We start from the raw sequence: 17,653 nt of genomic DNA, 5'->3' as shown, positions 1-17,653 counted from the left end.
TGATGGCCCCAGGGACTGCTCCCCTCCACTCTCCCCTAGGCCAGGAAACAGCTCACATTCGTCCATTGCCCCCCCTCGTGGTGACTGCCGCAGGTCCAGGACCCAGAAGCCCGGGCCCCGCGCAGCCCCGGCCCAGCCCCCCGTGCCTGTCCTACCTGGGAACAGCGCGCGGCTGATCATGCCCGGCATGATGATCAGGCCCATGGGCAGCATCTTCAGGTAGCTGGCCAGGATGGAGCCGGCCTTGGCATGGTTCAGGTCCCGGGCGGACAGCGACCGCTGCACGATGACCTGGGGGCACGAGGAGGGGGTGAGTCCAGCTCCCCTCGGGGGAGCCTGGCGGGTGGGGCTTTCCTCTTGCTGTGCCTGAGGGAGCGGCAGGAGATAGGATGCTGTCCCTCTAGCCCCAGAGCTTCCTGAGACAGCTGAGCCTGATCCCCGATGGCATTCCCACCGGAAGCAAGTCTGTCCCGGGGACTCACGCTTGGTCTCCTCACTTGTTAGGGAAGGGGTGAATCCCACCTGGCCGGCCACACTGGCAGCTGTCAGGGCCTGAGGACACCCTGGGTGGGACGGTATCTGGGGGATGCCTCCCCACACCCCCATCTCCCATGCCCTCAGGAGAGCGGCCGTAGTCTTGCACGTGCCAGGAGCAGACGCTGACCATGATAATTTGACACCACTCGCCCAGGAGCTGGAGCTTCGAACCTGGGCTTCGAGGAAGCCTGCGGTCAGGCAGTGGAGGGATGCTAGACGCCGCCTCAGTGCGGTGCCTCAGGGAGCCCTAGACACAGCCTAACTGGGCCTCAGTTTCCAGATCTGCAGAATGGGAGGAGGGACAGGTCATCGGAACCCCTGGCAGCTGAGATCCCTCCTAGCTCTGACATGATTTTCTTTTGTATTTTTTTTTTAAGTGTAACTTTAAACCACTTCACAGAGCTAGATTTCACGTATAGTTCAGCCACATAAACGGTACAATTCAGTGGTTTTTAGTACGTTCACAGGGTTGGACAGTCTGCAGCTTGTAAGTGTGTGTTTTGCAGCTGAAGTCACCACCCGCAGGTCAGAAGTAAGGGTCTGTGATTTTGAACTTATTTTCCAAACGTGCTGGCTGAATGCAGAGCTGCCCGCATTTCCCTCCAAGACACGGCTCTTGGTAGGACAGTCATTATGGGGCGCTAGAGTGGTGACCCCGAGTGTGTCAGGCTGACTTCAATCCTGCGTCTCCAACAGACTTGGGTCAAGTTCTTGTCTCACTTTGGGCCTCAGTTTCCCTGTCTGGACAAGGAGGGGGTTAGACGCAGCTCTCCATAGACCCTTCCCCTCTGATGTCGTATGGCTGCACTCCTCGTGGGAGAAGGCATTTCCCTAAAACCCCTGCGCATCAAATCCCATCATTTCGTTCTGTGCTCACGGTGGCCAGCCCTGGGAGGCAGGGAAGGCAGCTGCCGTAACCCCATTCTGCACCTGGAAAAGCTGAGGCTCACCGCCCCGGCAGAGCGAGCATTGAGCAGCAAGGCCAGGACCTTTCCTGCGGGTCAGCGGGCTGCTGCCTCCCCAGTACGTCTCAGCACAGGCTTGGCCCGAAGCCGGCTCTCCCTCCCCCCACTCGGCCACTGAAGCTCCCTGAGCCCCTGGGACTTCCTCTGCAGGATGGGACACCCGCTGACCCACAGGGCTGCTGCCAGGACGCGCCTGTGCCTGGCTGCTCACGGGTTTCCTGAGTTCAGACTTCCTTGGGGGGCAACTTCAAGGTCAGCCACAGCATGGGGCTGGCCCAGGAGCATTGGGACCCTGGCACCGCTCTCTGGGAAGGTCTTAAGCCGGCCTGGTTGTTGACAAAGGGTGCTCAGACAGGGCCACCGAGGTCAGGGAGGGGAGCGGCTGAGCTCGCTGCCCATGGGGCCTTTTGCCTCGGGGGCCTAGGTTTGCGTGTTGCTGAGTTTGAGAGCATCCGCTACGCACTGCGGACGAACGAGGAGGTAGCAAAAAGCCTAAAGCCTGTGAAAAGCCCTGGGGTCCCAGCGGACAGAACCACCGCCTAGTGCCGACCAATCTGGGCGTCTCGGACGGCTGTCCTGGCCCAGTGGTGGGCTGGCGCCCTGCAAAGCCCCTGCTTGCTGCTGAGGGTCATGGCAGAGTAGGACCGGGGCACAGGGGTCCGGGGCACAGGGGTCCGGGGCACAGGGGGTCCGGGGCACAGGGGTCCGGGGCACGGGGGGTCCGGGGCACAGGGGTCCGGGGCTACTACAAAGTAGTCCGAACCTACTTTGTCAGGGTTCTGGGCCAAGGCCTGGCCGTTCCCCGAGCAGACCCAGCCCGAGTGGGAGGATGACAGGGAAGTAAGGCCAGGCCGTGAGGCCCCAGTGTCCGTGGTACTCGGGACCGCCTTGGGGTCAGCAGCGAACTGCCTCAGCCTCCTGGTGGGACCTTGTTATCCAGGCAGTAAGTCTCATCCAGCGCTGACCTTGAGGCCAGGCAGGGGAAGGCAAAATCTCCTGACTGATGTCCTGCCCAGAAATGGCAGTGTCCTGCCAGGCCCGTGCCGAGTGGGGAGATGACAGGTGTCCTGGGGGGAGGGGCACAGGCGGGCCCTCCGCTCTGCCGAGATGCTGGGCGGACACCTGCTGTCGGGTCAGTGTGTGCGCCGGTGGCCCCCATGGGAGACGGGACTATGTTACAGCTGGGGAAACTGAGGCCCAGCCTCCCAAGGTTCCTGAAGCTTCCTGTCCTGGATTACTTCCCACTGACACAGCCCAGAGACCCTCCTTTAGCGACCTCTCCGTCGGAGAGGGAGAGCCAGGGCTGAGCCCGCTTGAACACTCCCCGTGCTGGGCGGGAGCCATGGGCACAGGGGAGGTCACTCTACTGCGGGTCCAGATCCCAGGTCTGCCATCTGGGCCTCGGGGTTGCGGCCCGGGGATGGGGTTGGCCAGGCCTCCCGTGCAGGGAAGCCTCCCCTCACTCATCCAGAGTGGCCAGTTGGCCTCAGTCCCTTGGCGGGGCCCTTGGGACTCCAGGTCTAGAGGCGAGATGGTTGTCTCTTGCTCCACAAGACTTTTCGCCACCAGGGGCTGCCTGGAACTGCCCGTGGGCCCCTGGTGTGTTCACAGCCCAGGAAGAGCAGGTCAGACTCCGGAAGACCCAGCCCCCCTGTCCTCACCAGAACTTTCCCAGCCTGGATCGAGGGGCTCCCTCCAACAAACCCATCCAGCCCCCTTTGTGGATGGAGGAAGCTGGGGCGGGCACGGCAGGAACTTGCCTTACTGTAACCGCAAAAGGTGGGAATATTCCCATAGGATACGGGGAAACAGGCACAAAGTAGTGAAACAGACTTGTCTCGGGCCACAGCAGGTGAGTGGCAAGGCCATGAGGCAAACCCAGGTGTGCCTTCTGCGTCGTGCCCCCAGCCCTAGGGGTCTCCTCACTGTCTCTGCTTTCTCTCCTAGGGCCAGCCCATCCCCCACTACAGGGTCCCTGCCTCAGGGACCAGAGAGAATGATGGTTTCCTGCGGCCGATGAGGACCTCGGGACCCCTGCGGTACCGTCCTGCTGCTGATGGCGCCCAGAGCTCTACCAGGAAAGCGGGCCCGGCCACGACAAGCCCATACTCCTGGCAGATCAAGGGGGGCCCCATGCCCCGCACCCTGGCCGATCCCGGGACCCCGAGGCCGACCCGAAATGCCAGCTCCCAGGCCGATGGCAGGGTCCCTGAGGAGCACCCAAGCCCTTTTGGAATCTCGTACTCCAAACTGTCCCAGTCCAAGCACCTGAAGGCCAGGACGGGCAGTGGCCAGTGGGGCTCCTCTGATTCCAAACGGAGGGCTCAGGCCCCCCGGGACCGCAAGGACCCCTAGCACCCGGTCCCTGGGCCTGGAGCCATGCGGTCCGTGGCCTCTGCCCCAGCCCACCAAGCAGGTATCCGTGGGGCTTTGCCAGGACCAGGCCACTGGGCCGCCCCGACCCTCCAGAGCCCGGCCCGGAAGGCAGGAGGGTGGGCTGGATTGACTCACCTGATCTGTGCACCAGTACCACGTGGCCATGATGGTCAGACCAAAGGTCATCCCCGTCCATGGGAGGTCCCCCGTGTAGGGGTCTCGGAACATGTGCATGGCATCCGCCCGCGGCAGGTGGCAGGTGGTGTTGGCGATGGTCCGGGACGGGATGGCCTGGGCGTAGGCGACCTCCAGCTGCTCATACCCGCCGATCTGGTCAAAAGCTAGAGGAGTCAGGGCAGGACAGGGACGGCTTGGTGGCCGGTGGCCCTGACTCGGGGCCCCCACTTCCCAAGGCATCAAACTTGACTTTCCCATTCACCTTTCCCAGTGTCTGGAAAGGTATGGAGGGTAGAGGGTTTAAAAAACAAAAAAACAGAACAGGGGAATTCAAATGACTGTTTTATTTGTATTTAATGTAAGATTATTAAATAAGCATTTTGCACGTGGACACCCCAGTGTCCTCTTGGCCCCTGGATGCCCGTTGGCCTCGGGCGAGGGGTTCTCTGCCAAGCTTCAGACTGTGGACTCAAGGGAGCGAAAGTATTTTTTCTTGGCATTCGAGGACCTTCCCAAGGAGTCTGAAGTGTTAAAGTCCTGCCCTGGGGCTTCTGAAGGATGTGATTTGGCAGAGCTGAGGAGGCCCGGCACTCATGTAGCACTGAGAACAGAACGAGTCCCAGAGGGGACGGGGGAGTGCAGGGCCCTGTGGCCAGCCAGCTGGGGCTCGGGCCAGAAGTCATTTCCTGGAGACCAGACCACTTTCACTCCCCCACTGTTCCCGTCTACCTCAGGGTCAAGGGCCCCGTGTGGCCACACCCCGGCCCGTCCGTGGCTTCTGCTGTGTCCGCAGTCACTCCCCCCCACTTCCAGCCTGGGCCTGGCCGCCAGGCTCCCTCTCCCGCAGGGGCTCCAGGGACGTGGGCCCCTGGTCTGGAAGGAGGCAGACACGCAGAAGTCTGAACACAAGAGACTGATCATCCTCCTGCTCCGCGCCCCTCTCCCCCTGCCTTTCCCAAGCTGCAAGCCTGCTGCCTGGACCTTGGGCCCCGGCTCCTTGCTGCTTGGAGCCCGGGCACGGGCGGGTCCTCGGAGCAGACAAGCGCTCTCCTAAGGTCGGAAATTGGCGGGCCACGGGGTCCTCCAGTCCGAGTCTGGACGAGGCTCGAAAGACCTCTGTTTGCCCCCGTGGGCAGTCCTTCTGGCTTGGATTGCAGAGGTACAGGGAGTCGCTCCCTAACAGGGCAGACCTGCAGCTTCGTCCACGTTCTCAGACGGGATCCCCGACCTGCCTACACCCTCTTCCCTCCTCCCCTGCCCTGGCCAGCGGCGGTAGCCGCGCTTCTCGGGAATCCGCACGTGATTATGAACATTTGGAGCAGAGGCCCAGGCAGCTTTGGTTTTCCTGGTGGTGTGCACGGCTGCCCTCGGCCCCCCGCTCACCATCGAGCCCCAAGCCCGCCCGGGGTGGGTGACACTGTCAGCTAGGCGGCGGAGGTGGGAGGGGGGCGGGCAGCCCGGGTCACCCAGGGGAGGCCGTGGGGGAAGGGTGCCGACTGCCCCGGGGGCTTGAGCTCGTGAGCCCCCCTCCCCCGCAGCGCTGGCACCTGGGGCCCGGCACGGCAGCCCCGGACCCCGGAGCACCTCAGCTGCCGCAGCCCGCGGGCTCTCACCTTTGACGGTCAGGATGATAGCCCCCACCACCATGATGAGTGTTTGCAGGGCGTCCGTGTAGATCACAGCAGCCAGACCTCCTGCGGGTAGAAACCGGGGAGCTCGAGGGAGGAGGGACGGCTGCTCCACGATACGTGTCCCCCCGCCCCTCGCAGGTGGGAGAGCTGCAGGGCCGGCAGACCCTGCTCCTGGCGGGGAGGGGGGCCCTGCCTCCTGCTCGTGCCCCGGCTGGCTGGTGGTCGGGTCCCCTGTGTCCAGGCCCTCCCTGCGGCCGGGGTGCCGTACCTGCGATGGTGTACAGGGCCGTGATGGCGAGCATGAGGATGGTGGAGAGGTAGAAGTTCCAGCCCAGACAGAGGTGCACAAAGAGCGCCCCCGCGTACAGGTCAATCTGGGGAGCAGGAAAGGAACTGTGCGGACGCTGGAGGGGACCGCGGGAGCCAGGGCACTGCTTGCGCCACGTGTGGCCCCGGTGCCCCGTGAACAAGGTGGGAGAGACACCCCCGCCCCCGCACCCTCGCGGACGCTGTCATGAACGGGGAGGAGGCCCTGGGTGCGGACCAGCGGTGTGCAGGGAATGTTGCTGACGTTAATAAAGTCCTAAGTGGCCCCTGTCCACCGAGGAGCAGTGTTTTTGTTGAGTCTGGCCCCCCTGCCGTGGGATGCGGAGGAGGAGTCCAGGAGGGCTTCCTGAGGGAGGTGCAAGAAGACGAATGGGCTTCGGGAAATGGGTCTCCAGGCCAGTATCCATCTGTGTGTGGCCCCTAATCTCTGCTCCCCATTAGCCAGGGGGCCCTGGAAAAAGACCAGATGGGTTCTGGGGGGCAGGCTGGGGAACAGGCAGGCGGTCCTGCTTACTGCCCTCCGGTGGGGTTGGACCGGAAGCCAGGGCCATGTGTCAGGCCAAGACTGGTCCCCAGGGGCTGGACTGGACCCAGCTGCTGTCGTCCCGGACCCCAGGCGGCATGGGGGGCCAGAGTCCTCTTCCTGGGGTGAGCCTTACAACCCTCATTCCACCCCAGCCCCGCCTGTCCTGTGGGACAGGACTCTGTCCTGTGGGACCTAGGGGCCAGACAAGGGGCTCCACCCTGCTGAATTTCCCGAGCTGCCATTCTGGGCCTAATCAGTAGAGAGCACATGACCTGAAATAGTCTTTGGGGCCAATGGGCTCCTGACTAAGGCTGGGCGAGGCAGTGGGTCAGCAGAGCCCGCGCGTGGGGGACCACTCAGCACGAGGCCCAGGGGGCACAGGCCCCTTTGAACTACGGCAGTGCCTGGCCCACCAGCACTGCCCCGTCGGCTTGTGGACCCTTATTCCCCCAGGCCCTGAGCCCTAAGGACACAGAGTCCGCAGAAGCTGGGTCTACTCCAAAGCCTGGGTTCCCTGCAATTCTACTTTCTCGGAGAGAGCAGCCAGTGCGGACTCTGACACGGTGCTTTCAGGAGAACAGTGGACCCCATTCTGGCTGCTGGCGTTGGTGTGAAAGTGCGTGCGCGTGTGCGTGCGTGTTGGGCAGAGCGTGTCTACCTCCAGCCCAAGCAGAGAAGCCCAGGGTTGTGAACATCAGAGCAGGAAGGACTCCTCAAGCCCCCTGCCCCATCAGACCAGAGGAGAAACTGAGGCCTGGGGAAGGGAGGGACTTCCTGAGGCCAGGCCCTGACAGGTATCCGAGATCGGAGTTGTCAGGAGAAGGACAGGAAATCCCTAGAAAGCAGCAGCCCCTCCTCGAACCAGCACTGTGGACCCCTCTCTGGACCCAGGCTGTCCTCAGAGCAGAGCCCCGATCTGCGTGGCTGGCCTTCAGGCCCCAAGCATCCATCTCTCTCAGCACAGGTGACTCTGGTCACCCCGGCCTGGCCGTCATACCGCTCACTTTGCTGCCCCCGGGCCTTGGCCGGCCAAATCCCTGTGCCCTGGGCCGCCCCATCTGCGCGCCCATGTTCCAGAACCGTCTTCCCGAGTACTGCTCCCCTAACCTCTCCTCAGGGACTTGCTTCCATGGCAGTAGGCCCGAAGGAGGAACGAGGACTTGGACCGGTGTCAGGAACAGCAACAGGCAGAGGTGTGGACCTGGGACTTGGGCTGCTGTCCTCCCTCCGGGACCCCGCAGAGCGAGAAGTCAAGATTTGCCGCTGCAGCGCCTATCAGATCGTCTGTAGGCTCCCGGGGAGTCCCAGCGAGGAACTTTCCATGGCACCCAGCCCAGTCTGACCTCTCCTGCAGCCCGAGCTCCGTCTTCTGTGGGCCCAAGAGAGCCACACCCGGGTACAAGCTAAGAGCCCTAAACCCAGAGCCGCATGGACTGGGTCTGTGTCCCTGTTTGTCTGGGTCCTGGCCACGTGGCTTTGAGCAGGTCCAGAGTAGCCTCTGGAGCCTCAGTGGCCCTTGTCTGGAAAATGGGGAAGCAGGAGGCAGGGCACGGCTGCAGGCCCAGCTTCCCCCATCCCTCCGCAGAGCCGCGCCCTCAGGGAGGTTAGGGGAAGGGCTGCAGGACCTCCAAGGGAGCCTGCCCTGCCCCCAAACCTTGCCCATCTCCCTCGAGGCTATCATTGTCCCTTCAGGGCTCCAGAAAGTTCCCACCTTTGCCACATTCCCTGCACCCGACCCACTGGCCAGTGCTCTCTCCAAAATACTCCCACGACCGACCGCTGTCCCCACCACCCTCTGCCCCCTCCTGCACTCGGCTTGCCCAGAGGCAAATCAGGTTCTCTGCATTTCCACAGCACATGGTACCAGAAATCCAGCCAGCCAGCCCCAGAGGCCCTGTGCCACCCGACAGGCGGCCCCGTCCAGTCCCCTTCCTCACTCACCCCTCCCCGGGCTCAGCAGCTCCCTGCCCTCCAGCCTCACCCCTTCCTTCTGCCACTGCAGACCTGGCATTTTCAGCGCGGACCACTCTCTCCAAAGGGAGCCTGACCTCTGCTCCTGCTCTCATCGCTCTAGAATTCGGGCCCGCCTTTTCGTCTTTTACCACACTTCACTGTTACGAGTATACTGGCCTGAGCCGCGTTTGGGTGGGATATCCGGCTGCTAGCTTCCCACAGAACATTAAGGCCCCCATGGTAAGGGATGTGTTCATCGCCCAGGGCTCGCGCAGGGCCTGGCACACAGTAGGGGCTCAAATGGCTGCATTTACATATGCGCACGGGCAGGGGCCACAGCAGAGTCCCCAGACCAAATCCAGTCACGAGTCTCAGTACTGTGTTTCCAGCGGCAAAGTTGAGGGACAGGTATGTGTCCTGCAAAGCCCACAGGACTCACTTTCTGGACCTTCACGGAAAGAATTAGCTGGCCCCTGGCATTCCCTTCCTTCGGTCCCATGAGGTATGGCAGGCACCTCGAAGCGCCGGAGAATCAGGAATGAGCAGAGAAAAGAAACGGGGGAGACAGACAACAGACATTCTAAGTAAATTATTCAGCATACCGGAAGACAGTCCGAGTATGAAAAAGAGGGAAAGCAGGTAGGGGCAGGCAGGACTCACGGAGAAGGTGAAATGAAAAGAGTCGACAGATGAAAATGCGAGCGGTGTAGATATCCGGGGAAGAAGGTTCCAGGCAGAGAACACAGCAAGTGCAAAGACCCTGGGGCAGGATCATGGATGTGCAAGGAGGCCAGGGTGGTTGGAATGATGTAGGGTGACAGGAGGAGAGGGACAGGACAGGTGGGTGAAGCAGCAGGGCCCACATCTTGGGGGATCTTGGAGGCCACTGTTGGCTTTCACTCTAGCTGGCCCAGGGTATTGTGCCGTGTTTCTCTATTGGCCAGAGGTTGAATGACGAGCCCAGAGCCACACAGTGACGGGGTTCTGTGGCCCCCGACCCCATCTGAGAGTCAGGGTGGTGGTCTGAGGGATGGGAGCCAGTGAGCCCTGTGGTCTCTGTCCAGACAGACTGTAGCCGGGGCAGGTGCTGAACATGCAGACAGCGGGGGCGTTCCCAGGGCTCGGCCTGGCACAGTCAGGGCCTCCGGGAGGCACCTGGGCACATGCACATCAAACAGTTTCAGCCCAAAGTCATCAGCCAGGGTGGCCCGTCCTGCCCAACCAAGCCAAAGCAGTTAGCGTTCCTCCTGCTTCCCTTCTCGGCTTCATCTGGCCACCTGGCCTTGGTGCTAGGGCCCTGGCCTTGACGTTGGTGGGCTGCTTTCTGTTTTATAGGAGGGTCACTTGACCCCCTTCACGCGTCCAGTCCCGGCCGGCTTCAGCACTGTAGAGCAGAGGTTAGGGCCCCGGGCTGGGAGGCAGAGGCCTGGGTTCTAACCCTGCTCTCCGCCTGATTCACCACGACCTTGAGCAAGTCAAGGTCACTCTCTAGGTCTCGATCGTCTCATCTGTAAACTGGGCTTGCAGGGTGAGATCTCTGTTAGGCTGTCCCCTCCTAACACTCAGCCCTTCTGGAGTCCCGCCTGGGCCACCCCCTTGAAGCTTGCCCTGAGCGACATGCGACCTCACTGCCGATCTGTAAAGCATGAAGCTGGATGGGGGACGGTGCGCACAGGTTGGCCCCACGGGGCCCCACTAGGCACTCCCCCTCCTCGCTCCTCCCGCTCCAGTCCACCCACTGGTAGGCATCAGAGCCAGTGGCGCAAAGCTGACTGTGTCGGTCCCTGCTTCGAGCCCTCGGGGTCCCTTGGGTCCTTCGGCCCCTGGCAATCTCCCACTGCAGCCCTCGAGGCCGGGGCTGGGAAGCTAGCCGCCCGATATCCCACCCAAACGCGGCACCAGGCCTGCTCTGCGTGAACCCGGGAACGTGCCCGTCTCTGGCTTGCCCAGTCCCCACCGCTCCCCAGGTCTTCACCCTGTCTCCTCTCTGGTCCCGGAAGCGTCTGACTTAGAGACACCCAGAATGCAGGCCTCCGGACCCGGACTGTCTCCCGGGCACACCCTCCACCGCACACCCATCTCTCTCCTTGGCCTCTGTTCCCCTCCCCCCTCAGTGTCCCTTTCCCCATTAGAGCCCAACGTAACGGCCCCCGCTTGGGTGTGTGCGTGATTCCCTGTGCATTCATCTGCCTCCCGCCGTACCCAGAGCCTGGAGGGCCCAGGCCAGGTCTGCCTGCTTTCTGCGGCTCTGGCGTCCAGGGGGGCGGCTGGGACGGAGCAGGAGCTGGGGGCCTCCTTGACCGCTTCCCGTTCCCCCATCTGCCAGGCTCGCCCTCACAGACGCCGCGAGAGGCAGGCACAGCCAGCCCTCTCTACGAACAAGCAAACGGAGGCTCGTGGTCCTGTCTGGGTGCCCCCAGCCAGAAGCAGGCCGATGTAGGACTCGGGCCCTGGTCCCCACTTCCCCAGTCCTTCCAGAAACTGGGGCTGAAGGAGGCTGGATGGCCTCGGCGGTCAGGGCAGGGTGTCCCTGGACTCAGGAGTGAGAGCCAGAAGACATGGCATTACCATGAAGTCACCAGGACGCTTGGGACAAGTTAGTTCCCCGCCCCGGGCCTCAGTTTCCCTTTCTGTGAAATCAGGGGCTGAGAGAAGGGGAGCCCTAGTAAGGGAGCCTTGACGGACATTCGAGGGGTGCGTTCTGCTCTTACCCTCCAGGGGGACCAAGTCCAGGCCCCCAGGGGAACGCGGCCGGGAGTGCCCACGAGGGCAGCTCCACCGCCTGGGGAGCGGAGCAGCCCCGAGGTCCCCGCAGCTTCACGGGCTCTCCGCACCCCCTAGTGGCCAGTCCTGGCTCATCCTCTTGCCGACCCGCCCCCAGCAGCGACCCCCGCTCCTATCTCTGCCCCGGGCAAAGCAGGAGTCCGGAGGCCTGCTTTGCCCCCCACGGCGCCAGCTCCCCAGCCGACACCCTGGACGCCCGAGTCCAGCTATTCCAGGCTTACTCTGTGGGCAAGTCCTTGTCCCTCTCTGGGCCCCAGTTTCCCCAGCTGTCGAACAAGAGACGGATGAGAGGATGTCGGGGTGTTTGAGGGGCCCCCGGAGCAGGGATGATTCCAGGCTGTGCTGGCTGGACGCCGGGAGCGGGGGGCGCAGCTCACCGATATCTTGGTGAAGACGGACAGCATCAGGGACAGGACCGACAGGTACATGCGAATCCGCTGGCCCCCGTAGCGCTTCTGAATGTATTCCGGCATGGTGACGATCTGCGGAGGCACGGGGCAGGAGCTAAGCACTCCTCCGAGGGCCCACCCAGAGCTGCTCGAGGCCTAGGCCAGGCCCACTCATTACCGCCCCAGCACCTGGGACTGGGACTAGGGACAGAGGGACAAGCTTGGAGGGCTGTGGCGATGCTCTGAATGAACTATGGGCTCAGCAGGTGGGGAGGGCGGCCGTGACAGACGGAGAGGGACAGTGACCGCCCAGCTGGGGCTGCGGGAGTGGGCAGTCGGGGACGGTGTTGCCCGTGCACTCAAGTAGACAGAGCTTCCTTGCCCGGATACAGCAAGCTGGGGAGCAGAAACGGGCAGACAAAGCCCCCCAGGCTGAGGTCCTCGGGCACCTGTCTGCATGAGTTGGTAGGCACCTCGGTCGGACGAACAGCCCAGTCCTGAGAGCGGCGAGCGGACTCACCTCCGAGGAGATGTAGATGGGCACGAACACCCACGCCAGAGCCAGCAGCACATACGTGGCCTGAGGGGGACAGAGGCAGGGTGAGGACAGCAGGTGCAACTCTCCCCCCAGTCCCGCTCTAGAGACGTAGCCTGGACCAGCGGTCTGGAGGCCTGGCTTGCCAGGAGAGCCTGATATGGCCTCGTTCCCTGTCTGTGTGCCTGTACACTGATGGCCCCAGGCCAAGGCTAACAGCTCCCCTCCTGCAGGCCTATCCAGTTAGCATTCTGAAGACCAACCTTTCCCTGGAACACCACCCGTCTAGACACTGGCCGCCCGGAGTTGCTGGGAGCTGCCCCTGGCCCGAGGGCAGACTCCAGTGGAGGCCGATCCACCGCATTTTAGGGTGCCAATCCCTCTCCCCACCCCCCACCCCTGCCTGTCGGCAGCTCACATTCCACTCGAAGCCCGCCACAGCCAGGCCCCCAGCCGCCCCCGAGCCCGCCAGTCCGATAAAGAGGCCCGAGCCCTCGCTGCTGGCGAAGAGAGAGGCTCCAATCTGGAGGACAGAGAGGAAAAGGAGTCAGCTTCGGGCCCTCCCTCCAGCCTCCAAAGCCCCCACGCTTTGCACAATTCCCAGCACCGCATCCCGACACTCCCAGCTGGGGGGCTCCCTGCCAGCCTCAGCCTGTCCCCTCACTGCCTGCCTGGGGCATCCCTCATCCCCCACACCCCGGAAGGAGGGGCTGGGGGCGTCGGAGTGCACTCACCGGCCACCAGGTCATGTCCCGGCCGGCCAGGAAGTAGCCTCTCACCGTGTTCCTGCTGGCCCGGCATGAGGACTGTAAGAACAGAGCGGACATTGGAACCTGGCATGCACCGGAGGGAATGTAAAATGGGGCCCCCATGGCAGAAAACAGCCTGTGGGCCCCCAAAGACTTCCACGTTCACGTCCAACATTCACCTCCTTAACGCGGTGACCCGGCATTGCACTCCGACATCCAAGAGAATTGGAAACGGGGGTTCACGCAAAACTTGCCCCTGGATGTTCAGAGCAGCCGACAGCCCAAAGGGGGGGAAAGCCCAGATGCCCATCACCAGACGAATGGACAAAATGGGGTCTAGCCACACGATGAAATATTCCCCAGCGGGGCGCCTGGGTGGCTCAGTGGGTTAAGCCTCTGCCTTCAGCTCAGGTCGTGATCCCAGGGTCCTGGGATCGAGCCCCGCATGGGGCTCTCTGCTCAGCGGGGAGCCTGCTTCCCTTCCCCTCTCTCTCGCTCTCCCTACCTGCCTCTCTGCCTACTTGTGATCTCTGTCTGTCAAATAAATAAATGAAATCTTTAGAAAAAAATATTCCCCAGCCACAGGGTGGGATGCGGTTCTGACACCTGCTAGGACATGGACGGCCCTCAGGAACTTTCTGCTAAGAGAAAGGAGTCAGACACAAAAGGCCACACACGGTAGGATTCCACGAGTAGGAAATGTCCAGAACAGGCGAATCCTTAAAGGCAGAGGGCACAGAAGGGGTTTCCAGGGGCTGAGGAATGAAAACTAATAGGTTTGGGGTTTCTTCCGGGGTGAAGAAAAAGTCTTCAGCCACATAAGGTGATGGCTACACAGCACTGCTTGTACAAAACGGCACCGAATTCTGTATTTTAACGTGATCTAAGTCGCCTCCATATTCAACGTGGGGCTTGAACTCACGGCCCTGAGATCGAGAGTTGCATGTTCTACTGACTGAGCCAGCTGGGCGCCCCTAAGCGGAGATCTTTGCGTCTTGGTGAGGACTTTGAGCCGAGGATTCTGAGAACCCTTTGGCCCTTGATTTCTTCTAATATTTTAAAGATTTTTTAAAAGATTTTATTTATTTATTTGACAGAGAGAGAGATCACAAGTAGGCAGAGAGGCAGGCAGAGAGAGAGGAGGAAGCAGGCTCCCCGCTGAGCAGAGAGCCCGATGCAGGGCTCGATCCCAGGACCCTGAGATCATGACCCGAGCCGAAGGCAGAGGCTTACCCCCCTGAGCCACCCAGGTGCCCCAAGATTTTATTTTTTTATTTGGAGGACGGTGTGGGGAGAGGGGCAGAGGCAGAGGGAGAGAGAGAATCCCAAGCAGGCTCCCTGCTGAGCAGAGAGCCCGACTCGGGGTTCGATCCCACGATCCTGAGATCACGACCCGAGCCAAAATCACGAGCCAGGTGCTTAACAAACTGAGCCACCCAAGCACCCTCTTACTTCTAGTATTTTCATCTCTGATACATTTCTAGGAATTATCAGTCAAGGATTCCCACATACCTTTTGTTTTGGGGGGAGCATGGAATTTTGTGTTCTGTAATATAATTTAAAAAATCTGAAATCAGGACAGCTGGGTGGCTCAGTCAGTTAAGTGTCTGCCTTCGGCTCAGGTCATGATCCCGGGGTCCTGGGATCGAGCCCCGCATCAGGCTCCCTGCCCAGCAGGAAGCCTGCTTCTCCCTCTCCCACTCCCCCTGCTTGTGTTCCCTCTCTCGCTGTGTCTTTCTGTCAGATAAATAAATAAAATCTTTTTTTAAAAAAAGCTGCAATCAGAATGCTTGGGAGCGAATCCTGGCGTCTCTGCTTCCTGGCCGTGTGACCTTGGGCAAGTTACTTCACCGATGCGCCTCGGTTTCCTCACCCACAATGTGGGCCCTAATAAAAGTTCTCCCCTCACAGGCTTCCGTGGGGTTTAATGAGTTACTACGCGTAACCCTCTGACGATGGTGCCTGGTACCTAGTAAGTATCTGATGAGGGTCAGTGGTTTTAAGGATTTTTTTCAAGGCCTCATTTAGTGCTGTCTGGACAGGAGAAAATGAAAAGATGTGAACTCGAGAAAAGGAGAAGTGTGAAAAGAAGGACCCTGTAAAGAAGGAGATCTGTTATTTTGCATTCCTTTTTCACAACATACATATCCTAATGGAAGGCTGGACCGCATGATCTCAATCAATACACAGGCCTCGGGGCGCCTGGGTGGCTCAGTGGATTAAGCCGCTGCCTTCGGCTCAGGTCATGATCTCAGGGTCCTGGGATCGAGCCCCGCATCGGGCTCTCTGCTCCTCAGGAAGCCTGCTTCCTCCTCTCTCTCTGCCTGCGTCTCTGCCTACTTGTGATCTCTCTCTCTGTCAAATAAATAAATAAAATCTTTAAAAAAAAAAAAATACACAGGCCTCCTTCTGCCTGACTTTAACCTCATACGCACACACAAACATACACACGGTCATATTCAAGATGATTTGTCTAACTGTCTGGATCTGTCACCCAAAGCTTTTGATATGGGTCCTGCTTGCCTCTCCTGCCTGAGCTCCCACTACTTTCTGTGAGCTGTGACCCGGCCCCATGGAACGCAGTACTGTCTGAAGGCTCTCATGGCTTTGGCCAGGATGGCCACGTCCAGCTGTGTGGGCTGTGCACTGTGCAACTTCCAGAGCCACTCCGTTCTTACCCCGTGATTTTTCCTAACATGTCTTCTCATCTTTCAAGGATACGGTGGGCATTGTAAGTTGCCTCCTTCTTGTCCTTCTCTTTTCTTAAGGGGTCTCATTTTTCTAAGCAATTGGCTGGAGTGGTCCCAACCCAGTCTCCCACTCCAGGAGTCCTGACTCACCTAAGCCACGGACCCTGTCACATTCTTTAGCTGTCACACCTGATTCAGGGCCGCTGTGGACTTAAGCTGGGATTGCTCCTGGCCTCCCAGGAGGTGGAGGAGGGAGCTGGGGCTCTGGGGACCTGGCAGCCATGTGTTCCTAGTTAATATTCACTGAGGGCCCCACGGCCGTAGAGTTGGTGCCCAGTGCTTAACCTGTATGAAGTGCTTAGTCCCATGAAGTAGGAACTATGATCAAACCCATATTACCAGCGAGGAAACCAAGGCTTCCACAGCTAAAAGTGGCTAGTAAGTGACGGAGTCAGGCTTTGAACCCAGGCTAAGCAGAGAGCCTGGGCATCTCTCCTCCACGTGGGACGCTGGGCTCAGGACAATGCCACGCATAGGTGGAAGCTGAGAAAGTCAACATGAAATGCACCATAGCGTTGTTGATACTGTGAACCCCTGGATCCAACCGTGCCTGAAGCCTTACTATTGTTGGTCTTTCCAGGATGGATATCCTTACATTTCCTTCATTGTTCAAGCTCTTCTGATCTAGGTTTTCTGTCACTGGTTAACAGATACCCTAGTAAGTGGAAAGGCTCAGCGCAAGGTCCTTTGTCCAGGAACATTTCTTTAAAGGCCCTCCCCGGGCTCTCCGAACCCCACCGTCAGAGCACCTCTGCAGGTGCACCTTCCGACCCCGCTTGTCCTGCCTGCATTTGGGTGATGAGCACCTGCACCGGATCGCTGTGCGATCCAGCTCCAGCACACGCACTCCTTGTCTGGCTCTGATCTTTGCTGCCAACGCTCACGGCTGTCCGGCCAGCAGCACCCGGCTGGGCCCGCATGGCCTGCTTGAGGGCCAGGCCTGAACTCCTACAGCCCCACTGCCCGCGGCACCAGCCTGCAAGGGAAGGCGAAGCTGGGAGAGGTGAGTCCCAGGCAGCGAGGCGCGATGGGCCCCAGTCACCAGATGGCAAAGGGCCTCAGGGGCCCCAAACAGTCCCTTAGCTGTACCTTTCAGCTAAATTCCCCACCGCACTCCTCTTCCCTCTTCCGATCCTGCCGACCTCCAGCCCCGGCTCATCCCGAAAGTCTCCATTGCGGGCGCCCCTCCTCTGAACTCCCAGCCAGCGACTGTCCCAGAAACAGGACGTCTGACAGCAGAGCTCCACACCCACGGGCCCCCGGGGCTCCCCGGAACCGCCAGGAGCGGCGGCCCGCATCGCATGGTGTGTTTGAGGCGGCGAGCCCAGAGCAGGCAAGGGCCTGACTCCGAGGACGCAGAGTGGGGGCCAGCCCTGCGCGGCTGTGGTCTACCATTCCACCACCGAAGAATCAATTCCAATTACTGCTGCTGCCCCCCAGCACCCCCGCACCCCTGCAGCACCGGGACCACTCACGCCCTTCCTACAACCCAACCAAGAGTGGCGGCAGGGTCCGTGCCCCTGAGAACGCCTCCGACTCAGGTACTCGGGGCTTGGGTCAGTCTTTTAGATCGAGACCCAAGGCCCAGAATGCTGAGCGACTTCCTAGGGGGCCAGAGCTGGGAATGTGACCCGTCTTCTGCCTCTGGCCCTGGGGCTTAAACCAGGGCCAGGGAAGATATGAAGGGATCCTCATTCTCCCCCAGTAGATGGAGGCCACCGTGTATCATGGCTCAGGGATGCTGGCCTAGGGACCTTTGGGGACAAGGAGGAGGAGTCTGACCTCTACAAACCCAAAGCTGGCTTTGGTGCTCGCCTCCCCCACCAGGAAGGCCTCCAAGGTCTGCATCGTGAGTAGACCGGAGGAACGCCTCCCCTGTGTGCAGGGACATGGGGGTCACTGGGTAAGTCCCAGACCCCAGAGCAGGGGGGTTCATCCGTAAATGGCGCTGGCC

General features: G+C 60.8%; 2 protein-coding genes across 4 annotated transcripts in view; one reads left to right on the top strand and one right to left on the bottom strand.

The window, feature by feature from the left end:
• Window positions 1–3,989, top strand: part of FAM83G (family with sequence similarity 83 member G) — a 28,692-nt gene extending 24,703 nt beyond the window's left edge. For both annotated transcript variants that reach the window (XM_045983733.1, XM_045983732.1), the window contains exon 6: window positions 3,450–3,989. In XM_045983733.1, coding sequence (XP_045839689.1) covers window positions 3,450–3,857 — 408 coding nt within the window. In that variant the 3' untranslated portion in view covers window positions 3,858–3,989. The remainder of the gene's footprint in view (window positions 1–3,449) is intronic.
• Window positions 1–17,653, bottom strand: part of SLC5A10 (solute carrier family 5 member 10) — a 58,790-nt gene that overhangs the window by 40,439 nt on the left and 698 nt on the right. The window contains exons 2-9 of one of the 2 annotated variants that reach the window (XM_045983734.1): window positions 12,935–13,006; window positions 12,619–12,723; window positions 12,186–12,245; window positions 11,654–11,758; window positions 5,955–6,060; window positions 5,669–5,749; window positions 4,014–4,219; window positions 156–291 (exon numbers count right to left, since the gene is read on the bottom strand). In XM_045983734.1, coding sequence (XP_045839690.1) covers window positions 156–291; window positions 4,014–4,219; window positions 5,669–5,749; window positions 5,955–6,060; window positions 11,654–11,758; window positions 12,186–12,245; window positions 12,619–12,723; window positions 12,935–13,006 — 871 coding nt within the window. The remainder of the gene's footprint in view (window positions 1–155; window positions 292–4,013; window positions 4,220–5,668; window positions 5,750–5,954; window positions 6,061–11,653; window positions 11,759–12,185; window positions 12,246–12,618; window positions 12,724–12,934; window positions 13,007–17,653) is intronic. The other variant, XM_045983735.1, reaches the window with a different exon arrangement.

Source organism: Meles meles, chromosome 18 (genome assembly GCF_922984935.1).
Source record: "Meles meles chromosome 18, mMelMel3.1 paternal haplotype, whole genome shotgun sequence".
Taxonomy (NCBI): Eukaryota; Metazoa; Chordata; class Mammalia; order Carnivora; family Mustelidae; genus Meles; species Meles meles.
This window is presented reverse-complemented; position numbering and strand designations above follow the sequence as displayed.